Genomic DNA, 27,085 nt, shown 5'->3' on the forward strand with positions numbered 1-27,085 from the left:
TACAATGTTTTTTCAAAAAATTGTTTACAATTGCTGAATTGTGGAAACTTTTAGAAAATGCTGCTGAAATTCTTACAATTGAACAAGGTTAATATTAGGAAATAACCGTTTTTCCAAAGTATGTCAGAAGAGTAATAGTTCCACATCATCTTAAAAAAATATATATATATATCTCCTGTGGTCAAATATGTGTGTGAAGTTTAGAGTTAAATAATGAGTTTCTTTATTGTAGAAATTGTCAAAGAAGTGGTTGTCAGTCGTTAGAGTGCATCAGAATCACCCAGAAAGATTATGAAAAATGAAGGTTCTTGGAACCTGCACCCAGAGTTTCTGGCATATTAGATGTGAATTGGGATCCAGGTATATACATTTTTAACAAGCATCCCATCAGATTCTGATGCAGATTGTAAAGAACTACAGTCTTGGAGACTTTAATATTTTCATAGTGATTCTAAACTATACAATGCAGCTGTTTCCTAATTTCCATCTGATCATGTTTTATTTTATTAATATGTTAGTGTTCTTGGGAAAACAGTTTGAGAAAGAGAACGCCTAGTTCTTTCGGAAACCCTTTCCAGCTTAAATAATAGATGTAGCATTCACTAACTCTTAAATAACTAACTTCTCATTTATTTATGAAGTACACCTGAAATTTCGGAGAGCAGCCAGCTCGTAATAGGAGAGTGCTATTCAGGCATAGTCTAGGTTTCAGAAGGGTTTTCAGGGTGGCCAGTTCAGTCTCAGAGTGCCAAATGCTATCACATCCAAACATACCTACTTTCTTAAAATTTCAATATCTTCCCATTGATTTTAATCCAAAAACATTAGCATGAGTTGTAAGGACCCTCATCTTCTTTGTTTTGCTTTGTTTACTATACCTGCTTCTTTTATCATTACCCCTAATTTACAAAGTGTGCTCCAGCTATTACCAGATAAGTTGCTGTTCCCCTGAATCATGCAGTGCTTGGCCTTGTCCCATAACCGTTTTATATGCTGCTACCTCTTTATAGAATGTTGTGTCATGATCACTTTATCCAGAGAATTACTCCCACATATTCTCCAACATGCTTCACGGATAGCACATCCACTGGGAAGATGTCTCTGTCACGTTTCTCCTCCACCCACAAAAACTAATTGAGATTTCCTTCTTAGGTAATTCCATAGCACAGTCTGCTTTTCTACATCATCTAACTTTATTATAACTGTCTGATTAGTCATCTCCTCCACTGTAAAGGAAGTTCCTTGAGAGCAGAAACACTTTATTTTTCCTCTAAATTTATAAGTGTGGTTATTCCAAAAGCATTCATTGACAAATGACAAGTTTTCATTGCATATGTATTTAGACGGACGGACAGGTGGATGGACGGACGGATGGATGGTAGATGACTTCATATAATATTTAAGCAAATGACTCAGTTAATATGTTTTGTGTGGTAAAATACAGACTTTCAAAAAAGAGAATTAAAAATTGCATATTCAAAAGAAGTCTATTGATTTGTTAAAATATATTTTTAATAATAATTTGAATTCTCAAAATGGTGTAATTCAATGTTTTTCATATGATACTGGCTTATTTCAAATGTCTTTCCTAAGTATATGACACTCAGAGCTTTGAAATGCTCAGTATGATTGATTATTGTCACTCACTGGTTTTGCTTTATCTTCATATGACTTTCATCAGCTGATTTCTATTATTTTTCAGAAAAAAATGCTATTTCACAGACCGGAGGAGCAAATCGATGGGCAGGTTGGTGGGTGATGTACAATTTCATTATGACCAATTTGTCATTTGGAAATAATGATAATAAAAGACATTCAAATATCCGTATCAGCAGTTGTAAATTTTAGGAAGAAAAACTTGATTTCTTAAAGTGATTTCCAGAATGACTTATGCCAAATTGAGCAATGTTTAAAATCAGATAATTTATTTGTGACTATTTACAATTGTCATATCCGAAATCCTCATGATACACTGTTGTGGAAGGAGGATTTTAATTGCAAGTAGCATCTTATGAGATCGTAATTTTTAAAATAACTATCAAACCAGGATCAATGAGTTAATGATGACCCACTAGAATAATAGACCCAGCAGAGACCTTCTGGATGATTCAATCCAACTGTCTTATTTGGTAGAGGTGGTGAGAGAAAGACTAGCATCCAGAGTTATGAAGTGACTTTCCACAGCCATATGGCATCCTTAGAGTCACAGACCTGTACTTATTCCACTACTGGAGCTGCCTCTCTTATCCTTGTATTGAAAAAAACCTTCCAGAGTATCATCACTAAACAATAGCCCTTTACCTATTGTGGTAACATTGGCTATGGCGCAGGACTCAGTCAAACCAGGACTTCAGTCAAACCTGAAACAGAATTAACTTTCCCACTTGAATTGCCTTGGCGATATTTCACTGGAAGAAATGAGCTTTCATTTTATGAAGGCTCAAACAAGAGGCTTCTTATATTTGGCTGTTTACCTGCTCATTGCAAATTAATCAATTAACAACAACAACAAAATATGAACGTGGTGGAATAGGCTACATTGAATAATGTTGCAAAGATACTACAAGTCAGAATAACACAAAAGCTACAAGAACCATATAGTGTGAATAATAAACCATTTCAGGAAAGTGTTCAGTAGATCTAGTTGCTTTACGAAAGAAAGTGGCTGAATATATTTTGAACTTCCTAGAGCAGGAGAATGTTGGCCACTTGTAAACATTAAATTTAGATGTGGTAGGATTGGATGGAAAAAAAGTAAATCCTAGGCAAAAAAACTTGAAAATAGAGTGACTATCAAAGGAATTAGTACTAAAATGGCACTTTTTTATTAAAGGGTGCACCTCAGCCAAGCCAAAATTTTCTATTTAATAAATTAATGTGTCCTGCTTTATAATGAGTGCTCATCATTTCCCATGTGTGTGTTCGGTCCTGGTCAGTTATTTCTATGTAACAAATTTCAGAAATAGTCATTTTTGCATATTTAAGAAAGTTAAAATCAATGAAATAATATATAAATTTACAGCTGCAGATATTTCTTGTCTCTCTGCATGTGACTGCTTAATGTTAGTTGTGTTGATAAAGTCTCTGTGTGTTTGGCTCCATTTGCTACTATAGAATTAGGAAGACTTTACCCAACAACAGTTTTCTGTCAAACAGGAATTTTTCTTTCAAAGACTTGCAGAAGGATAAAATTTTGTATATTTAAATCACATTAAATGTCTGTGTATGTAATACTATCATAATTAGATTTACAGTAAACTTGTATCTAGAACACATGAAAAACATGTGTTAGCCATGAGATTTAGCATGGCTAAATCTCAAACAACGTTTTTAATAGTTAAAAATGCTTTGTTTCTATTTTGGCCAAAGATAAAAATAAACTAGAAAAATGAGCACTGTATTATGGGTTGTAATATGATTTCCCTACTACATATTCCAGTTATTACAAATGGTTATTAAAGTGTCTAAAATATTAGGAAAGTCCATCCTACCTCCTGAACAATGTACTTATTATAAGCAGCTCTCTTTGCTCCTTAACTTTGTGAATGCATATCGGGGGGGGTAGAAAATTCAGAAGAAAGGAGTTTATAAAATTACATAAGATATATTAAGGGGATATATATAATTCAATGATATTTGCCTTTTAAATTGAAAGTTTAGCTTTCAACTAAGGAAATGATTGTTTTTTGTTTTTAATTTACCTTTGGACAAGAAAATTTAAGTTGTATATGCATATATAATATACATATGTATATATTTAATGTATATATATAGATCATTGTTATAAAATTCTAAAACTCAACTTGTAGACATTTGAGAAAATCGTGATTGTTGCCAGGTGCCATCTAGTCGATTCCGACTAATAGCAACCCTATGTACAACAGAGCAAAACACTGCCGGGTCCTGTGCCATTCCCACAATCATTGCTTTGCTTGAGCCCATTGTTGCAGCCACTGTGTCAGTCCATCTTTTTGAGGGCCTTTCTCTTTTCACTGCCCCTCTACTTTACCGGGCATAATGTCCTTCTCCAATGACTTAATCCTCCCGATAACATGTCCAAAGTATGTGAAATGTAGTCTCACCATCCTTGCTTCTAAGGAGCATTCTGTTTGTACTCTTCCAAGACAGATTTGTTCATTCTTTTGGCAGTGCATGGTATATTCAATATTCTTCACCAACACCACAGTTCAAAGGCACAAGTTCTTCTTTGCTCTTCCCTGTTTATTGTCCAGCTTTCGCATGCATATGAAGCAATTGAAAACATCAGGGCTTGGACCAAGGGCACCTTAGTCTTCAAGGTGACGTCTTTGCTTTTCAACACTTTAAAGAGGTCTTTTGCAGCAGATTTGTCTAATGCAATGTGTCTTTGATTTCTTGACTGCTGCTTCCATGGGCGTTGATTGTGGATCCAAGTAAAATGAAATCCTTGACAACTTCAATCTTTTCTCCATTTATCATGATGTCACTTATTGGTCCAGTTATAAGGACTTTTGTTTTCTGTGTGTTGAGTTGTAATCCATAAAGTGAAGGCTATATATAGTCTTTTATCTTCATCAGTATGTGCTTCAAGTCCTCTTCACTTTCGGCAAGAAGGTTGTGTCATCTGCATAATGCAGGTTGTTAATGAGCTTTTCTCCAATCTTGATGCCCCGTTCTTCTTCTGCAGTCCAGTTTCTCGGATTATTTGCCCAGCATACAGATTGAACAGGTATGGTGAAAGGATACAGCCCTGATGCACACCTTTCCTGACCCTAAACCACGCAGTATCTTCTTGTTCTGTTGAAATGACTGCCTCTTAATCTGTGTACAGGTTCCTCATGAGCAAAATTAAGTGTTCTGGAATTCCCATTCTTGGCAATGTTATCCATAATTTGTTATGTCCACACAGTTGAATGTCTTTGCATAGTCAATAAAACACAGATAAACATCTTTCATGTATTTTCTGCTTTCAGCCAGGATCCATCCGACATCAGCAGTGATATCCCTGGTTCCATGTCCTCTTCTGAATCCAGCTTGAAGTTTTGGCAGTTTCCTAACATTATATTGCTGCAGCTGCTTTTGAATGACCTTCAGCAAAATTTTACTTGTGTGTGACATTAATGATATTGTTTGATAATTTCCCCATTTGGTTGGATTGCCTTTCTTGGAAACAGGCATAAATACGGATCTCTTCCAGTCTGTTGGCCAGATAGCTGTCTTCAAAATTTCTTGGCATTGACGAGTGAGCACTTCCAGTGAAACATCTCAATTGTTATTCCATCAGTTCCTGGAGCCTTGTTTTTTGCCATTTCCCTTCAGTGCAGCTTGGACCTCTTCCTTCATTACCATTTGTTCCTGATCATATGCTACCTCCTGAAATGGTTGAACCATCGACCAATTATTTTCAGTATAGTGACTTTATGTATTCCTTCCATCTTCTTTTGATGCTTCCTGCATGGTTTAATATTTTCCCCACAGGATTCTGTAACATGGCAACTCAAGGCTTGAATTTTTTCTTCAGTTCTTTCAGCTTGAGGAATGCTGAACATATTCTTCCCTTTTGGTTTTCTATCTCCAGGTCTTTGCATGTTTCATTACAATACTTTATTTTGTCTTCTGGAACCACCTTTTAAAATCTTCTGTTCAGCTCTTCTTCCCTTTGCTTTAGCTACTTGATGTTCAAGAGCAAGTTTCAGAGTCTCTTCTGACATCATTTTCGTTCTTTCCTGTCTTTTTAATTACCTTTTGCTTTCTTCATGTATGATGTCCTTGATGTCGTTCCACAAGTCATCTGGTCTTAGATCATTAGTATCCAATGCATCAAATCTATTCCTGAGGTGATCTGTAAATTCAGTTGGGATATACTCCAGGTTATACTTTGGCTCTCATAGACGTGTTCTAATTTTCTTCAGATTGGACTTGAACTTGCATATTGAGCAATTGATAGTCTGTTCCACAGTTGGCCCCTGGCCTTATTCTGAGTGATGGTATTGAGCTTTTGTATCATTTTTTTTTTTTTCCACAGATGTAGTCAATTTGATTCCTGTGCATTCTATCTGTCAAGGTCCACATGTATAGTTGCTATTTATGTCGATGAAAAAACTTATTTGCAATGAAGAAGTCATTGGCCTTGCAAAATTCCAAAATGCGATCTCCAGAACAGTTTCTATCCCAAGGCCATATTTTCTAACTACTGACCCTTCTTCTTTGTTTCCAACTTTCTAATTCCAGTCACCAATAATTATCAGTGCATCCTAATTGCATGTTCAATCAATTTCAGACTGGAACAGTTGGTCAAAATCTTCTATGTCTTCATCTTTGACTTTAGTAGTTGGTGTGTAAATTTGAATAATAATCGTATTAATCACTATTAAGTTGTATTCACAGTCTTCCTTTTAGGCATATGGATATTATGCTATCACTGAGAGTGTTATACTTAGGGTAGATCTTTAAATATTCTTTTTGTTGATGAATGTGATGCCATTTCTCTTCTATTTGTCATTTCTGGCATAGTAGGCCATATGATTGTCTGATTCAAAATGGCAAATATCAGTCCTCACTAATGCCTAGGATGTCAATGTTTATGCATTCCATTTCATTTTTGACAGTTTCCTATTTTCCTAGATTCATGCTTTGTACATTTCTTGTTCCAATTATTAATGGATGTTTGTAGCTATTTCTTCTCATTTTGAGTTGTGCCACATCAGCAAATGAAGGTTCCAAAAGTTTGATTCCATCCACGTCATTAAGGTCAATTCTGCCTTGAGGAGATAGCTCTTCCCAGTCTATTTTAAGTGCCTTCCAACCTTCCTACACTATATCAGACACTGTTCTGCTGCTATTCATAAGGTTTTCACCAGCTAGTTCTTTTCAGAAGTAGACTGCAGGTTTCTTACTCCCACTCTGTCTTAGTCTGGAAGCTCAGCTGAAACCTATCCGCCATGGGTAACTCCACTGGTATTTGAATACTGGTAACATAACTTCCAGCGTCATAGCAACATGCAAGCCCCCACGGTACAATAAACTGACAGATGCTTTGAGAAAATAGAAAAATGAAAATCAAATAATTGCACTTAGATTTTGTTTTTTTCTTTCTTTCTTTTTTTTTTTTTCCTTTCTTGAGCTGGGAAAGATTTGTGCTCAGTTAATTTTGGCCAGTAAACATTAGGGGATAAATAATGTTCAGGTGTTTGTCCAGTTTCTGAAGATAGTCATTCATCATCATTTCTCCAGGCAGGTTGGCGTGAAATGGCTATGGTTTTATTATTATTGTATTTTAGCATTTATTTCACAAGCATTTTCACATTCAGTTATCAAAGGATCTTCACAATGCCCTTGTGGGGAAAGCAGAGCAGGGAGTAAATGATTTTTGCAGATTAGGGGAACTAAACGACTCCCAGGCCACCCCAAACTCCCCTTTCTCTAAGCACCCACTGCTCATTTGGCAGAGTTTTTGCTCTGACCAAGTTCTTTTGACCCTTCAGTCCAGATTTCTTTTGAATTCCCATAGAATTCTCAGGTTTCTACTAATTTTAGCAAACAACTTAAAACTCTATTGGAAGTGATCTTCACCTACACCATGAAATCTTGAACTTGCAAGATGGCCAACCCAATCAATTGATTCTGTAAAGTATAGATAATGGATTAGATCTGTTGGTAGCGCTGGTGGTGGAGGGATAGTAGTAGAAATAGTAATAATGATATTTCTTTATCATAAACATTTTTTGAGTGCCTACTATATGCTAGGTACTATGGTAAATACCACTCAGAAACTCATTTAATTCTCAAAATACCCCTTCACTGAAAATATGAGAAAACTGAGTGAGGCTTAAAGAAGTTAAATACCTTGCCCAATATAATAAGCTAGTAAGAGTCATAGTTGGAATTTAAATCCAGGCCTAACCACATTTCATCATCAGACTTTATTTTATTCATTCTCTCATAGAAGGTGTATGTGAAAAGCCCATACAGATATTATTGTTCATTTTCTGTTAACAAGATAAAAGATGATCTGAAAGTCATCCTTTAGTCTCATTTCTTAATAATAATAATAAAAAAAAGCAATTCACATTTATTTCTAGTATGTGTGTAGTTTTGTCAGAGATAGTATGTCCTGGGGTGCTTAGCCCATCACTATTTCCTAAGTATAGTCATAATGGCTCGTTTCACTTGATCCGCCCAACCACCTAATAAAGAAGGGTAGATGGAATTACTTCCTCTCTTTAGAGATGAGCAACTCAAAGCTGAAAGATGGGAAATGATTGACTCAAGTTTAATGACTGACAGATACAATACTACAGTCCTCATCTCCTGACTCCTACTCCATTGCTTTTTCCCCTATGCTAAGATTTAAAAAGATGGAGTGACTATATTTAATAAGCTTTATCTAATAAACATTTTTCAAAATATTGGTGCACTGTTTGCTGGGATATGGTGATATTTCAGAGGCTTTCTTTACAAAGACTAAAAGGAAACAGACCATCTCAGATATTTCTTATCATTTGTTTTAGGCTAGAAAGAATTGTTTTGATCCCCCCAAAACCAAAAATGGCGTAGCATCTAAACTTAGGTAGCAAAGGAAAGGTCTAGACTCTTTACATGTTGCATTCTTAGAATTTTATTCTTATTTCGAATCACATATGGAAACTCAGGTGGCATACTGGTTAAGTGCTAAGATTGCTATCAAAAGGTCAACAGTTCGAATCCACTAGCCGCTCCTTGGAAACTCTATGGGGCAGTTCTACTCTGTCCTATAGGCTTGCTATGAGTCGGAATCGACTCTATGGCAACAGGTATACAGGTATGGTATTTTTACCAGGATAAGTAGAATTGAATAAAATAATTCCTAAAACACAATATTTTTGTACTAACTTTTTTTTTAATTATTTTAAGTGAAGTTAGTCAAACAAATTTTGAGATGAGTTATGATATTTGTCTAGGAAAATATTCTTAGAATTACCAATGCAGAAGAAGCCAAAAATTGCCCTGGATAGAACCTCATAAATAAAAAAAAATTAGTACTTAAATATTGGAGATTCTTTAGTAAACAGCTGTTATTACAGTAATTCAGAATTTAGGTTTTTCAGAATCAATATTTGTAGTCGATCTTTCTTTCTCTTGTTTTCTTTTCTTCTTTTGTGAAATAAATATGACCCCAATAAGTATATACCCCAAAACAGAGCTGGATTATAACTGTAACCTAAAGCTGGGTCCAAAATATCTTGACGTCAGATTTCCTGAAACAGTGTTCTAATGGCATATGTCTATTGTCTTTCTGCTAACTTACACTGAACCATTTACTCAAAGTGCAGTCCCCTGGATAACAGTATCAGCGTATCCTAGGAGCTAGTTAGAAATGCGTAATCTCAGGCTCCATCAGGCCTACTGAATCAACATCTGCATTTTAACAGTATTTTTGAGTGATTCATAGGCATAGTAAAGTCTGGAAAGTATAAAGGCTCTTTGCTTCAATTTGCCTTAATGTTAATGATCAATTTTAAAGTAAAACACCAATTCATAACTCTACAACAAGAGGAATATTGTTCTTTTTATTTTTCACTGGGGAAACTGAGGCAAGGAGAAGTTAAATAACTTGAACAGGATCACACAGCTAATACAGTAATGAGCTGTATTCAGACCCATTGTGTTTGCTTCTAAAACTGTTGCTGTTTCCACCACTGCTGTGGCTCCCAGGGTTCCTGAATAAGGGTTTCAAGTATCAACACTTTTACAGAGCTTCCTGAGTGCTTCTCATGGTGGGTTTGCCGATCATTCTAATATAAAAAGAACTTAAAAGCCTTAAGCAGAGAACTAAAACCAAGTGCAGAATATTTGGGAGTTGGTGCTTAGACAAACACACATTAAGAAACACTCAGCTTTATTTATGTCATTTGGAATACCATCTGCAGCTGCAAAATGTTCTTTAAAAATGATGACTCCTTCTACCAAAAGCCATCTATACATACAATGCACTTCCGATCCAAATTCCAATGTCATTTTTTAAGGTGATAGAGAAACAAATCACCAATTTCATACGGAAGGGAAAGAAGCCTCAGATAAGCAAAGCATTACTGAAAAAGAAGAAGAAAGTGGGAGGCCTCACTCTACCTGATTTCAGAAGCTATTATACAGCCACAGTAGTCAAAACAGCCTAGTACTGGTACAACAGGCACATAGACCAATGGAACAGAATTGAGAACCCAGATATAAATCCATCCCCGTATGAGCAGCTGATATTTGACAAAGGCCCAGTGTCAGTCAATTGGGGAAAAGATAGTCTTTTTAACAAATGGTGCTTGCATAATTGGATATCCATTTGCAAAAGAATGAAACAGGACCCATACCTCACACCATGCACAAAAACTAACTCCAAGTGGATCAAAGACCTAAACATAAAGACTAAAACGATAAAGATCATGGAAGAAAAAATAGGGACAACTCTAGGAGCCCTAATACAAGGCATAAACAGAATACAAAACATTACCAAAAATGACGAAGAGAAACCAGATAACTGGGAGCTCCTAAAAATCAAACACCTATGCTCATCTAAAGACTTCACCGAAAGAGTGAAAAGACCATCTACAGACTGGGAAAGAATTTTCAGCTATGACATCTCAGACCAGCGCCTGATCTCTAAAATCTACATGATTCTGTCAAAACTCAACCACAAAAAGACAAACAACCCAATCAAGAAGTGGGCAAAGGATATGAACACACACTTCACTAAAGAAGATATTCAGGTAGCTAACAGATACATGAGAACATGCTCTCGATCATTAGCCATTAGGGAAATGCAGATTAAAACTACGATGAGATTCCATCTCACTCCAACAAGGCTGGCATTAATTCAAAAAACACAAAATAATAAATGTTGGAGAGGCTGCGGAGAGATTGGAACTCTTATACACTGCTGGTGGGAATGTAAAATGGTACAACCACTTTGGAAATCCATCTGGCGTTATCTTAAACAGTTAGAAATAGAACTACCATACAACCCAGAAATCCCACTCCTCAGAATATACCCTAGAGAAATAAGAGCCTTCACACAGATATATGCACACCCATGTTTATTGCAGCTCTGTTTACAATAGCAAACAGCTGAAAGCAACCAAGGTGTCCATCAACGGATGAATGGGTAAATAAATTGTGGTATATTCACACAATGGAATACTACGCATCGATAAAGAACAGTGACGAATCTGTCAAACATTTCATAACATGGAGGAACCTGGAAGGCGTTATGCTGAGTGAAATCAGTCAGAGGCAAAAGGACAAATATTGTATAAGACCACTATTATAAGATCTTGAGAAATAGTATAAACTGAGAAGAACACATACTTTTGTGGTTACGAGGAGGGGAGGGAGGGAGGGAGAGGGATTTTACTGATTAATTAGCAGATAAGAACTGCTTTAGGTGAAGGGAAGGACAACACTCGATACATGGAAGGTCAGCTGAACTGGACTGGACTGGACCAAAAGCAGAGAAGTTTCCAGGATAAAGTGAATACTTCAAAGGTCAGCGGAGCAAGGGCGGGCATTTGGGGACCATGGTTTAAGGCGACTTCTAAGTTAATTGGCAAAATAATTCTATTATGAAAACATTCTGCATCCCACTTTGAAATGTGGCATCTGGGGTCTTAAAAGCTAACAAGCGGCCATCTAAGATGCATCAATTGGTCTCAACCCACCTGGAGCAAAGGAGAATGAAGAACACCAAGGTCACACGACAACTAAGAGCCCAAGAGACAGAAGGGGCCACATGAACCAGAGACCTACATTATCCTGAGACCAGAAGAACTAGTTGGTGCCCGGCCACAATCGATGACTGCCCTTACAGGGAGCACAATAGAGAACCCCTGAGGGAGCAGGAGATCAGTGGGATGCAGACCCCAAATTCTCATAAAAAGACCATACTTAATGGTCTGGATGTGACTAGAGGAATCCCGGCAGTCATGGTCCCCAAAACTTCTGCTGGCACAGGACGGGAACCATCCCCGAAGACAATTCATCAGACATGAAAGGGACTGGACAGTGGGTGGGAGAGAGATGCTGATGAAGAGTGAGCTAATTATATCAGGTGGACACTTGAGACTCTATTGGCATCTCCTGTCTGGGGGGGAGATGGGAGAATAGAGAGAGTTGGAGGCTGCCAAAGTTTTCACGAAAGGAGAGACTGGAAGGGTTAACTCATTAGGGGGAGAGCAAGTGGGAGTAAGGAGTAAGATGTATATTAACTTAAATGTGACAGACTGACTTGATTTGTAAACGTTCACTTGGAGCTCAATAAAAGTTAATAAAAAAAAAAATTGAAAATAACACTTTAAATCACTCAACTTCCCTGAGTCTTTTGAAACCCTGCATAAAAAAAAAAAAAAAAAAAATGATGACTCTTAGGTGGGTCAGATGTGACGTGACATTCTAGGTAGTTAAGCAATTTCTGAATTCTGCAAATTAAACACACACCTCTGTTATTTATTTTCTAAATTATCAGCATGTTTTCTTTTCTTGGTTTGCGTTTCACAAATTCAATGTTATATTTCCTTAGCTCACTCCCAGTATTTTCCTGGGTTGCTGCAAACTTTATTGCTAGCTCTAAATAAATATCATTTAGTCACTAACCTGGAATATCCAAATGAGTTCATTTGGATGAAATGTTCAGAGTTTATCCTAGGCTTATGTTTGGTTTTGTTTGTTTTAGATTTCTGCAATCACAGAAAGCTTTTTGTCCCCTGTAAATTCTGAAGTATTATGGGGATCATTGACCCTTACCCATCTTTTTTAGGGAAGTAGATCTCTTTTAATCACTGAGTTCCTATTTGGATAGAATTCAGAGCCCTATTTAAGGGTATGAATATGGTTTTAAAAATTTCCTCAAAAAAAAAAAAAAAAGGATCCACCGTTTGTCCCAAGAAGTTGAAAAGGAAAACAAACAAACAAAAAAAGCAAAAAATAAAGACAACTGCATTTAAAATAAATAAATAATTTTGAGATGATTCCAAATATATGAAGGTTACCTTCTCTTTCTTTTCTTACTTTCTTGACTATGTTGCAAAACTTTTGTCCTACAGAAGTGACAGGGATATAAAACTTTCCCAAAACAAAACAAAAAACCCATTGTCATCAAGTGTGTTTTGACTCATAGCAAGCCTATACAACAGAGCAGAACTGCCCCATAGGGTTTCCAAGGAGCAACTGATGGATTCCAACTGCCATTCTTTTTCCTGGAATTTATAAACTTTGCATATAAATCAAAGAAGTACTCAGCCCTGTTTATTCTTGCTGTTCCTTGTGAGAGTGTAAGAGTTAAGTTGTTCAGTTTTAAGGATAGGAGCATGAGCAATTGTCTTTGTGACAATTGGGTAAAACAGTTGAACTAATGTGGCTTCGACGACATGTTTAATAAGAACAAAAGTAAACTTACTAGTTAGAAAAAGTAATTGGTGGGCTTGGCTTTGTTTTGCTTGTTTTTTTACACGAGAATTCAGAAGTAACCCTTTTTATTTATTGAATCGACCGTTTGCTAATAATTCGAGATACTTGACATAGGAAACAGGAAATTATTATTTTATATGAAGGTTCTTTGAATTTGGATTTCAGACTTATAGATTATCACACTTTCATGATGATAAATTGCTTTTAGAACAATGGTTCTCAAATTTAAGTGTGCACACAAATAGTCTGGGAATCTTGTTAAAATGAAGATTTTGATTCAATAAATCCAGGGTTTGGGCTTGCACTAATGCAAACGAATCAAGCTCTCATGTGAAGCTGATGCAGCGGGTCCAGGTACCACTTTATGTAACAAGGTTTTAGATATCCTTCTACTTGCAGTGTTTGTTAGTTGCCGTTGAGTTAGTACAGACTTATGGCAACCTTATGTGTAACAGAATGAAACACTGCGCCATCCTGTGCTATCTTCTGCTTACATTAGACTCAGATATTATTTAACATTAAGACATTTTATCATTAGCAGTCCATCAAAAAAAAAAAAAAAGCCAAAATAAATGGACATAGAAAATGTCTACCCAATTTGAGATTAGAGTGACCGTGCTATGTCCAGATATTCAAATATAACTGAATTTGTGGGTTCTCAATTGCAGATAAAGTTTGGTTTGGATAAGCACAATACCTAGCAAACAATTTAACCTAGATAAATCATGGAACTAGATTAGTGGTCCTTATTCTAAAACAAAATGAAATAAGCTGCAGATGGTTTGAGTCAAATGAAATTTAATTAAACTAAATTGAATTGCATTGAATTATGACCTCGAAATCCCAGGTGTTTTGACTGCATGTAGTGGTCATTTCTGTTTTTATATGTAGTAAAAAATATAAATAACACAACATTTGCCATTCCATATTTTTCATTTGTACAATTCAATTACAAAAATCATGTTATGCAACTCTCACCAGTATCTATTGCCATATTTTCCATCCCCATAAACAGAAACTCGATGCTAAAACAAACAAACAAACAAAAAACCCCTTGCCATCGAGTCGATTCTGACTCATAGCAACACTATAGGACAGAGTAGAACTGCCCCATAGGGTTTCCAAGGAACTGCTGATTGATTCAAACTGCTGACCTTTTGGTTAGCAGCCTGAGCTCTTAATCACTGTGCCACCAGGGCCCCCATGTTATGCAACTATCACCAGCATCCGTTGTCATATTTTCCATCCCCATAAACAGAAACTTAGTGCTAGCTAATAAAAATTCCCCTCTTTCCCTTATTCTCCCACTTCTGGTAAAAAAAAAAAAAAAAGCACTGTTAAACTCTGATCTTTATAATTTTACCTATTCTGTTTTGTATTAGTGAAATCATACAATATTTCTCCTTTCTTGATTGATTTATTTCACTCAACATAATGTTTTTAAGGTTCATCCGTGTTGTGGCATGTGAGAAGACTTTGTTTATGAGACAGTAATATTCCATTGTATGTATATACCAGCCTGTTCGAATTGTTTCTAACTTTTGGCTATCGTGAATAGCACTGCAATGAACACTGCTGTACATGTGTGTGTTAGCATCTCTGCTTTCAAGTCTCTTGGTTATATACCTAAGAGTGGGATTGCTGGTTCATATGGAAGCTCTATTTTTAGCTTTTTGAGGAACTGCAATAAATGTTTTCTACAGCAGCTATACCATTTTGCATTCCCACCAGCAATATTCTTTTCAGTCTCCACTTTTGTGGGGCCACATTGATCTTGATTAAAAAAATTTTTTTTGATTTTTTTTAAAAATCAAAAGTAGATGTATATTTACATCTATGTTTATATTTACATAGAAACATGCATACAAACCACCACTCATCTGTCAATTGTCATCCAGTGGTGGCTTCTGTGTTGCTGTGATGCTGGAAGCTATGCCACAGGTAGTTCAAATACTAGCAGGGTCCCCAGTGGTGGAAAGATTTCAGCTGAGCTTCCAGACTAAGACAGACTAGGAAGAAGGACCTGGCAGTCTACTTCTGATAAAAACTGGCCAGTGAAAATCTTATGAATAGCAGCAGAACATTGTCTGATACAGTGTGGGAAGTTGAGCTCCTCAGGCTGGAAGGCACTCAAAATACAACTGGGGAAGAGCTGCCTCCTCAAAGTAGAGTCGCCTTTAATGACCTGATGGAGTCAAGCTTTTGGGACCTTCATTTGCTGATGTGGCATGACAGAAATGAGAAGAAAGAGTTGCAAACATCCATTAATAATTGGAAAGTGGAATGTAAGTAGTATGAATCTAGAAAAATTGAAAGTCATCAAAAATGGAATGGAACACATAGAGATATATATCCTAGGCATTAGTGAACTGAAATGGGCTGGTAGTGGCCATTTTAAATTGAACAGTCATATGGTATACTATGTATTGCATTGGGCAAATCTGATGCAAAAAGATTTCTGATTTCTTTAAAATGTTAAAAAGCAAAGATGTCACCTTGAAGACTGAGGTGTGCCTGATCCAAGCCATGGTGTTTTCAGTCACCTCATATGCATGCAAAATCTGGACAGTAAATAAGGAAGAGTGAAGAAGAATTGATGCCTTTGAATTGTGGCATTGGCGAAGAATATTGAATATACCATGGAGTGCCAGAAGAACAAACAAATCTGTCTTTGAAGATGTACAGCCAGAATGCTCCTTAGAAGTAAGGATGAGATTTCTTCTTACATACTTTGAACTTGTTATCAGGAGGGACCAGTCCCTGGAAAAGGACATCATTTTTGGTAAAGTACAGGGTTAGCAAAAAATAGAAGACCCTCAAGGAGATGTATTGACATAGTGACTGCAACAATGGACTCAAGGGTAACGATTACGAGGATGGCACAGGACTGGGCAGTGTTTCCTTCTGTTCTACATACGGTCTGTATGAGGTGGAATGGACTTGACAAAAACGAACAATAACAACAACAATCTGCTGTAAAAGACCTCTTTAAAGTGTTAAAAAGCAAAGATGTCACTTTGAGGACTAAGATGTCTCTGCCCCAACCCATGGCATTTTCAATCACCTCATATGCTTGTGAAAGCTGGACATTGTATAAGGAAGACTGAAGAAAATTGACACCTGTAAATTATGGTGTTGGTGAAGAATATTGAATATACTATGGACTGCCAGAAGAACGAATAGATCTGTCTTGGAAAAAGTACAGCCACGTTGACACAGTGGCTGCAATGATGGGTTCAAGCATAGCGAGGACTGTGAGAATGGCTCCGGACTGGTCGGTGTTTGATTCCTTTGTACACAGGGTGGCTATGAGTTGTAACCAACTTGACGGCACGTAACAGCAACAAGCTGCATACAAACACACACACAGATACACCAGTTTAATACATCTATCTGGCTGCCTTTACAGTGCTTAAACTTTTTTTCCTATTGCCATCCGTATATATGATACTTCTAAATATTTCCCACAAGGCTTTTCTCACAAGCATAGCATAGTTGCTCTGAAAAAGTTTAAGCAAGTACAGGATTTGGTTTGTTTTGTTATTTATTCATTTTGTGTGTGGACAGGAAGAATGTGCACGTGTGTATGTGTGTCTTTTTTGAAACTATTGTCTTTAAGGACTTACAGTCAAAGGTAGGCATGACTCGAATGTAAAATTAATCTAATTCTGAAATGTGACTTTGTTCCAGGATGAAAAAAAATTTGAAAAAAATCATGAAGTGGATGCCCCAAAACCCAATGGCTCTTGACAAGTCAGCTTTTCCGGATCTGGAGGAATCAGAATGCTATACTGGCCCCTTCAGCCGTGCCCGGATTCACCAGTGAGTTCCCATCTCTTTTCTCCCACCACCTGCTGTTGTACCTTTCATTACCTGGCGTTTCTTGGTAGAATAAAAATAACTGTGATGTTTCCATCCTTTAACAAGTCAGAAAATGTATCATATTAAAATTTACATGTGAAGAACATTAAGTGACCACTATTAATTCTTCATCGGCTTTAAGATTTACAGACATTCAAGCCACAAATAATAAATTGTAAACCCATGGACTGATACTCTAGTTCCCAACTTTCCCAAGTTAATTACTTGGGTAGTAAGTCACCTAATTAAAATAATAATAATGACAGTAGTAATAATAATAATAATTGTTATTAACTAACGTGTTTAAAGAATAGGTTATTCTAATTAATAAATTCTTATTATACTTATACCCATACTTTACCTGTTAATTAAACTGCTCATTTTAGTTTAAGCTTATGTAATTGATTCAAAAGATAAATCGGATTTTTTTGGAGGGATTTAGTGTATAATTTTTATCCACCTATTCACTTATTCATCCAACTACTCTTTATTGAGTTTCTGCATGAATCAGGTGCTGTGGCACAAGCTGAAGATATAAAGGGTATTATGGCAGAGTCCTTGCCTTCAGGGGTGCTCTCAGTCTAATGGACCTGACAAAAATATAAATCAAAAGTTAAATACATAGAGTAAACATAAATATAACAAAACGCACAGTGTATTTACTACAGGGCTATAGCTGTAATATTGACTTGGCCCTATGCCTCTCTGGTTGGCCTATATTCTGTGAATATGAAGTTTTATTATGGGAAGCCTGGTGTTCAGAGGCAGGATGAAACAGAATTCTGGACCACCAAACATGTTACAATCAATGGGAAAGTCTGCCCTCCCAAATATCCTGTTTACTCGTAGCTTACTCTTAGAGGTGGATCCAGCTATAGGGAGGGAGGGAAGCAGTGTAGATCGAAATGACTGCCAGGTTTAGAAAAAGGCCGCAGGTGAGTGGAATCTTCTTCAGCTTTCTACTGCAACTTTTTTAGGTCCTTTAAGTCTCTATGGACCACCAAATAAAAACATTCTGTCCTTTCTTTTTGAACCCAAGAAACCAGAGTGACCTTTAAGCAATATCAGTCAGATCATACAATGGTTTTGCTTAAAAGCCTTCCATGGCTTCCAATTTGTACTTGTAAAATATTTCAAATTTCTTATCGTCTACTATGTGGACATGTATGCTGTGGTCCTTACCCATTACTGTTATCTCATCTTCCACCATTTTCCTCACCATTTACTGACTTATTCCGGCCTCAGATCTATGCCTCAAAAGCTCAAGCTTAGTCCCACTTCAGAGCCTTCAGTCTTAGACTTCTCTTTGTCTAACATATTCTTTCCCTAGATCTGTGCAGGGAATTCTCCTTCTTACCATTCCGCTCCCATTCAAACATCACCACCTTGTAGGTACCTTCCCTGAAAATGGCTGTCTATAGCCTTTTTGTCCTAATCATCCATTATGTTATTATACTGTTTCATTTTTCTTAATAGTAATTATCTGAAATTATATTATTTGTTTACTTATGTGTCATCTCTTTCCTCCCACCATAATGTAACTTCATGAAAGAAGGACTGTAACTGCTAAGTAGATATTTGTTAAAGGAGTGCAAAATCAATGCGATGGTGAATAAAGCAGGTGGACATTCCATCTGATGCCTGTAGTTAACAGGACAATGAGTTTGGTGCATCTGAATACAAAGATAAAAAGCATAATATCAGAATACCAAAGGAACCTACAATCTAATAAAACGGACAGGTATATAGATTACCGTAAAGCAGGGCAGAGTAAAATCAATGCATAAGAAAGACAATAAAAAAACAAATCTCTTTTTGAACTTTTTTTTATTGTGCTTTAAATGAAAGTTAGTTCAAGTCAGTTTCTCATACAAAAACTTATACACACATTGTTTTGTGACCCTAGATTCTCTCCCTACAGTGTGGCAGCGCACTCCTTCTCTCCACCTTGTATTTCCTGTTTTTTATTCAACCAGCTCCTGTCGCTCTCTGCCTTCTTATCTCGCTTCCAGACAGGAGCTGCCCACATAGTCTCATGTGTCTACACACTCCTCACCAGTATCATTTTATGTCTTATAGTCCAGTTGAATCTTCACCTGAAGAGTTGTCTTCAGGAACGGGTTTAGTTTTGGGCTAACAAAGAGTCAGCGGGCCGTGACCTCTGGGGTCCCTCCAGTCTTAGTCAGACCATTAAGTCTGGTCTTTTTACTGGAATTTGAGGACTGCATCCCACTTTTCTCCTGCTCCATCAGGGATTCTCTGTTGTGTTCCCTGTCAGGGCAGTCATTGGTGGTAGCCAGGCAACATCTAGTTCTTCTGGTCTCAGGCTGATGGAGTCTCTGGTTTATGTGGCCCTTTAAAATACACGTTTTTTTAAAAGAGAAGCCACATCCAGAAAGGAGGATCTGAGAAGGCTTTTTGAAGAAGGTAGCACTTTTCAGCAGGTAAAAATATGGAGAGAGTTAGAGAGAGGTGGGGGAACAGAGATAAGAAACAGGGCAAAATGAGGAGGAAAAGGATGGGATTTTAAAGTGATGATAGATTTTGCAATTTGATTAATTACTAGACACAGGCTGCCAGAGCTATGGGAATTAGGCTGAGGGGGTAGGGTGGAATGCCAGTGTGGAGGACTTGGAAGGAAAGTAAGAAATTTAATTATGCAAGTAATGGGAACTGCTGAGAGGTTTCAAATAGGGAAGTGTTCTAAGAATCCCAGCTGTGTTTTGAAAAACAGGTGGGAAATTGGATGGCCAGTTAGGCCACTCTTCTCATATCTAGACAAAAGACAAATAGACCCACAACAACAGGGAGTAGCACCAAAGCTGGAGAGAGGCAGTTCAGTTAGAAAAGTAATTGAATTTGGCAGCTGTTTGAATATGGAGAGTGAAGAAGAAGCAAAGATGATAAAAGACCTAATACTTCAGCACTAAGTGCCTAAGAAAATGGTGGTTTATCATTAACACAGATAAAGCAACTGGAATCAGGAACTGTCAGACTTTGAGTGAGATCCAGAACACTCATTTTTTGAAGCTTTTGGTATATATCAAAACGGGCCCTTCATTTGCTCTTGGTATCCTCCTTCCAATCTTCGCATCTCGCATTCAAAAATTTCACGTCGTCGTTCTCTATTACTCTTCTTAGGGTGGAGCAATATAGGGCATGAAGGGGAGAGAGGACTATCCCTCATTGCTAGGCCCTGAAAGCAAATAATCCCAATTGGAAAGGCGGTTAGGAGAGATGACTTAAATTTTTAATGTCTTTTTGGAACTACATTGCTTAAAAAAAAAAAAATTAAGGCAGTACAAAATTTATGGAAACCAATATGCAATCTGTTCTCCCTTGTTCCATGCTAAACAAGAAATATGAGGACATTTAGACTTTCTTATAAGCTGAAAGAAGATATTAAAATGAATATTTGATAATGTCCTGTATTTTTTATGAGTGAGTTTTTTTTTCTCCCCCTCTGTCAAGTGATTTTTTTTTTTTAAAAGAGGATGGTTTCTATTCTGATTTACTGTACTCTACATGCATGCGTTAATTTTAATGGAGAAAAGAGTTGGATGATACACCCAGGAGGTTGTAACTGTTGTGAATTCTGTGTTCTGCCTTGGATACTAAAACCAATTCCTTCATCTTAACAGCTTCATAATAAACAATAAGGACACCTTCTTCAGCAATGCTACCCGAAGCAGAATAGTCTATCATGTGCTGCAGCGCACCAAATATGAAAATGGAATATCAAAAGTGGGTAAGAATATTAATTAATGTTTTAAAGATAATAGAATGTGCTGATAGTTATACCCAGAATTATTATTTTTAAAAACCGAAGCTTTGCCTTGATGCATTCAATATGAGAATATAACATGTTGAAGGCAAACTCTAAATGTTCTGTTCTGAAGCACTTTAATAAAACTAAACCAAGCCAGACAAAAATAATTTGGCCATGTGTATCAAAATGTAAAATGTGCAAACACTTTGACAGAGAAATTTTACCTCTGGAAATTTATCCTAAATAATCAGATTTTTGAATAATAATATATGTAGAAATGTGATCCTTGTTGCTTTGTTTGTAACAGATTTTTTAATAGAAAAAAAAAGAAAAAACAGAAACACATTAAATCTACCTTTGGGGACTAATAATTAAGTTAGGCTATATCCATATACTGTATCCCTTAAGAAGTATGTGACATATTTTTACTCATTTGTTATCACAAATGTATCAAGCCTCTCTTATATGCTTTATATTATACAAATTGTAAAACATAGACCCTTCATTTATGGAGGATGAAAATTAGTAACTTTCATTCTCTCCTTGTTGACTTCAAAAGATACCTACAATGCATTATTAAGTGAAAAAGGAAGGTCATAAAACTAAGTCTATTGTTATTCAAAAACAGAATTAAACTATATATATATATGAAACTTTATAGAGGTTATCTGCAGAAAGTGAACTGACAGCTAAATTTAAATGTGTAAATTTTTGTGTTTGGATGTTTAACACTGAGCTACTACAAGTATAATACAAAAGGAAATTGAGATAGTTTCACCTAGAAAAACTAAACAAAATTGGAAAGTTTACATACAGCAGAGCAGAAAAAAACAAGTGACAAAGAGGTTGACCTTTTAATTGTAAGGTTGAAAAATACAAGGAGACTAAAGAGATCAAATATTAGTTATGTCCTAAAATTCTTGAAAATAAAAAGTTGACAGCCAATAGAAATATATTCCATTCCCTCCTGATTTACATTAATAATGAAACGTCTTATAAGTTAAATGAAAAGTGTTTCATGTCAGGTATTTTTTTCAAGATGAACCTCAGACTTTGGTTCTCTTCTGATTAATCATACCATTGGTACCCAAAAACCTATTGAATCAATTCTGAGTCATAGTGACCCTATAGGACAGAGAAGAACTGTCCCAAGGCTGTACATTTTTATAGAAGTAGCCTGCCACATCTTTCTCTCACTTAGTGGCTGGTGGGTTTGAACTGCTGACCTTTTGGTTAGAAGCCAAGTGGTAACCACAGTGCCACCAGACTCCTCCCATTAGTACAGAGCAGTAAAAACAGATAGTTTAGACTCTAAGGCTTACAAAAAAAAAAAAAAAAATCTAGTCAGAAATAGTCTAAACAAGAAATAAAAATAGAGAAATCCAGAATAGGAGCTAAAAATTATAATTTTTTATATAAAGTGTCTAATTTATAGCACTATGTACTTATGTAGTCTTTAAAAATAAATATGACATTTTAACGATTATAAAATTATCATACCCTTTGTAGAAAATAAACACAGAAAAGTATAGAAATTTAAAAATTACCCCTAATTTCAATTATCTCTGTTAAAAATTTATATCAACGAGTTAGAATCATGCAGTATTTACAATTTATCTTGTTATTTTTTAAGTTGGCATTATGAGTATATTGTCAAGCTCTTCAATACTGCTTGAAAATATTATTCTTAAAAAAAAAAAAAAAGCCCGGTGCCATCAAGTCGATTGTGACACATAGGGACCCTATAGGATAGAGTAGACTGTTCCATAGGGTTTCCAAGGAGCAGATGGTGGATTTGACCTACTGATCTTTTGGTAAGCAGCTAAGCTGTTAACCACTGCACCTTACAACCATTCATCAAATCACAATTTATTAAATACCTAATATAAATGATCGTACCATAATATATTTGATTCCCCAATTTTGGGTGTTCAATTTTTCCAATTCCTCACTAACGTAAATAATATTGCAACAAAAATTAGTCTCCAAGGAGGTTTTCCCAATTTTTGTTCTCATTAAACCTATATGAAGAGTATTTGTTCCACTATACCCTCACTGAGTTGGAGGGGCTTTTAAGAAAGTGTCTAATTAATTAATCGCTGTATATCTTTGACTCAGTATTTAAAAAATAAATAAAGATTTCTCAATGCTAATGTATTTTTTTCCTGGAGCCCCAGTTGCCCAATGGTTAAGAGCTCAGGCTGCTAACCAAAAGGTTGGCAATTTGAATCCACCAGCCTCTCCTTGAAAATCCTATGGGGCAGTTCTGTTCTATCCTATAGAACAGCTATGAGTAGGAATTGACTGACGGCAACCAGATTTTTTTTTTTTTTTTTAGGTTTTAATATCTTCTTGAGATATTTTTTTGAGGTGTGGAATTTCCATGCTTCTTTGACCAAATTTTGTTGTTTTGAGGACAAAAAAAAAGGTTACTTCAGGCTGATTGAATCCCAAATAAATATTAAAATATGCCACATTTCATGATACAGCAGAGTGAAACCATATGTTTGCATTTTACCACTCTTCATTTACTAATGTTATAAGGACACACGTAGACTTTTAGCTTCAGTCTCTTTCCCAGCCTCATGTCCTCATGGGCAGTGTGGCTAGTGTGGCTGGCTATCAAAGTCATTTGGGTTATTTTAAAATTTTAAGTTAATTATGTCTCAAATACCTTTATGTTGCTTCAGATGAAAATCCTTATTCAAACTGACTCGCGTACTGTTCTTTTCTTCTCTTTCCAGGTATCTGTAAACTTATAAACAATGGTGCATATGAAGCAGCGTTTCCCCCACATGAGGTAACTTTGAAATACCATTAAAACAGTACCATTTCTAACAAGAAAAGTTTCTTGTGCTCATTGCTCGATACCATTTTTTATTTGAATCTGGCTGCCTTTGCTCAGGAGTTTGGTCAGTGTGTGGGCCTGAACCTTTCTGAGACCCCCATTAGAATCGTAAGGCAGCACAGTAGCTGATCTGCCCCTGAACCCTTCTGCCATTTGTCCTTGTTGCCCCAGCAGATCAGGAAGGAATCCCAGCCTCAGGGGGAACTCTTAGACCTGGCTTAGGTACTCTGCAATGACCCCAGTTAGGGGAAGAGAGGCTGGCAGCTTCCTGTGCTTCTGCACAGAGCTCCATGCTTGATCCAGCTTGGGATCCGCACCACGCACAAACAGGGCAGGTGCTAGGTTGGTGCCTACTACTTGGTGTTGCTTGAAAATTTAAAACACACAAGACACAACAAAAAAACCTACAGCCCATTGCCTAATTGATCTTTGCCAGATTACTGCCTCTATAACCAGCTGTGGTAGGCCCTTCCTGTTGAGTTATGAATGACATTTGAATCCGTTTTAACTGTCCCCCTCCCCCCAACACACACTGAATTCTTGACTTCTTTCTTTAAGGCAGCTTTACATTTCCAAAAAAATGGGGTCTTTAGAGGCCCTCACTTTGGAAGTCTCAAAAACTATCACTCTTAAAAAAATAAAATAAAAAACTCTCACTCTTCTATTTATAAAATTAAATTTGGGAACTCTTAGGAGTTCACAGACTAGAATAACTAATAATAGATAAAATAAATTGAACACTTCCTGTCTGACCTAAACGAAATTGTTTATGTGGGTTATCTCACTTAATTTTTGCCACAACCGTTTCAGATAGACAATAATATTACCTTCATTTTGTGTATAGGTAGATGGATATAAAGTGAGGTTAAGTATCAAAGGTAGGTTTTGAGCCTATGAAACCAGACTCCAGCGCTTATATTTATTATGGTGTACATATTTAAAGGAATGGTAATAATCATAATAGCCCATACATTAGTTTGTTTCATGTGCCAGGCCCTGTATATGTATTTTCTCATTGGTTTAGAAAACGTAATTTAAGAAAGGATTTTAAGGAACTATCAGAATATTTCTAATAAACAAAGATATATAAGGTCATTTACTACGTCACTCCATTGATGAGCTTAAGATTATAATTTCTGAAACTTGAAATATGTTTTAAATTGTTCCTTAAAGGAAAGAAAAAAAAAAAAAAAGCAATTCCGATTTAGTCCAAATTTTACTAAAAGAATGGATACAATTTATTTTTTATTTGTCTGTTTCAGGGAGCCTACAAGAGTAGACAGCCCATCAAAACCCATGGACCTCAGAATAACAGACATCTATTGTATGAGCGCTGGGCACGCTGGGGAATGTGGTACAAGCATCAGCCCCTGGATTTAATCAGGTACTGCAAATGGATTGAGAATGGAAGACAGACTATGCTGTTTTGTCGACATTTTTTTTTTTTGTAAACGCTTTCATTTACCCACCAAACATTGGTGCAGGATACAATCAAGAAAAAAAGAAACCACTATAGGTTCTTCCAGATAAAGAACTTAATGCAGAGATTTGGTTACACAGGTAATGGGGGAGCTGAGAAATTAAGCAGAGGTAGTGAGGAAGACAGAGATTAATAACAGGTGAAAATTGTTAACATCTCTAAGGCTGTGGAGACAATGGGAAGAGTTAGCATTACCAGAGCTCAGTACCTGGGCCATTGGGCAGGAGCAATACCAACCATTGCTAGAGTTCCTTGCAGAGGAATGGCAGGGAGGGGAGCCATGGAGGTTACATCGCTATCGTGGGACATCCCTGAGGAAGAGTAAGAGAGTAGAAAAAGTTCCAGCTTCTCCCTTCTACCTACAAGTTTTCCAGTACTTACTGGCCCAACTTAACCAGAAGCAATTTATAAGGGAATCTGGGTAATCTATATTCCTGGTAAAACAAAACAAGGAAAAGGCAGAAAATGGATCTGAAAGCAAAGAAGAAAATCACCAACATAGCAGCTGTTCATATACTTTCAATAAAGATTTGTGGAGTCTCAACTCTATTTCAGGAAGTGTATTCTAATGAGTCACTGCCTTCAATTTGACTAGTCTTGAAATACTGTTACATTCATGATTAATGATCTTTTAATTTGATGGGGGATAATTTGTTCTTTTTTTTTTTAAATCAGGAAGCATATATTAACTAGGAATTAGTCAGGTCCCAGGCTAGCTATAAATAGTTGTAGAATGAAAGAACAGGGGCCGTTCACTTTGTAAGTTAATGTAAGGTTGATATTTTAAAATTTTATGAAATATATATACCAAGGATAACTTATAACTGTGTCATTCAGTATCCCAGCAGGAAACTGATAGAATACTGAAAAGGTACTTGAAGAAAATTCAATAAAGGAACTATACATAGAAGTGTGAACATAGTCAAGAAAACTAGCAATTGATGATGAAGCACCCAGGGAGTAGCAGCAGCTGGAAGCTTTTATGACACTAGGCTTGAAGGGACAAGGCAAGGGAGCAGTTAGGAGAACCTATCAAAAGCTATAACCATAGAAGAGGAGCTGCCTGATAGAAGCTAGGCCTTAGGAAGAAAACAGCTACTGCCAAACCATAGCCCAACAAGGAGGAATCTGGTGTAATAAATATAACCCAACATTTCTCTTCTCCCAACCTATGATCTCCTGCTGGTATCTCCATTTGGCCCATAAAATTATCAAGAAGCCAGAAGAAGAAGGGAGCCTCTCTATAATAACGTCCATAGAGACGAGCCTCTTGAGGCATATAACTCACTGTCATCAAGTCAATTCTGACTCATAGTGACCCTATAGAACACAGTAGAACTGCCCCGTATGGTTTCCAAGGAGTGGCTGGTGGATTTGTACTGTTGACCTTTTGGTTAGCAACCGAGCTCTCTTAGCAGAGAGGAAAAGGGTACAGACTTGATTGGGAGGTTCAAAGGGTAAATACCAAGCACCATACCCTTAATTTCAAACATTAAGCACTTGAGTATATAGAGCATCAAGATGTTTTGATTCTGATTCAGTCAATTGCATCAAATTCTCAGATGCTTATTTATGTAGGGGAAAGGGGTGTTATTTTATTATTTCTTTAGAGGTGTAGTAGTACCACAGTGAGAGGTGCTGCTTCACAAAATCATCTTTACTAGGAATTAAAGTTGAGTTTTCAAACAAGCATTTAGCGCTGCTTTAGGTAATTTCC

General features: G+C 36.5%; 1 protein-coding gene across 2 annotated transcripts in view; it reads left to right on the forward strand.

Annotated features, from left to right (window-relative positions):
* The window catches only part of ANO3 (anoctamin 3), a 320,613-nt gene that overhangs the window by 186,894 nt on the left and 106,634 nt on the right, over nucleotides 1–27,085 (forward strand). For both annotated transcript variants that reach the window (XM_049890733.1, XM_049890734.1), the window contains 5 exons: nucleotides 1,703–1,747; nucleotides 17,101–17,232; nucleotides 20,913–21,019; nucleotides 23,785–23,840; nucleotides 25,151–25,272. In XM_049890733.1, the coding sequence (XP_049746690.1) occupies nucleotides 1,703–1,747; nucleotides 17,101–17,232; nucleotides 20,913–21,019; nucleotides 23,785–23,840; nucleotides 25,151–25,272 (462 nt within the window). The remainder of the gene's footprint in view (nucleotides 1–1,702; nucleotides 1,748–17,100; nucleotides 17,233–20,912; nucleotides 21,020–23,784; nucleotides 23,841–25,150; nucleotides 25,273–27,085) is intronic.

This window comes from Elephas maximus, chromosome 7, assembly GCF_024166365.1.
Source record: "Elephas maximus indicus isolate mEleMax1 chromosome 7, mEleMax1 primary haplotype, whole genome shotgun sequence".
Taxonomy (NCBI): domain Eukaryota; kingdom Metazoa; phylum Chordata; class Mammalia; order Proboscidea; family Elephantidae; genus Elephas; species Elephas maximus.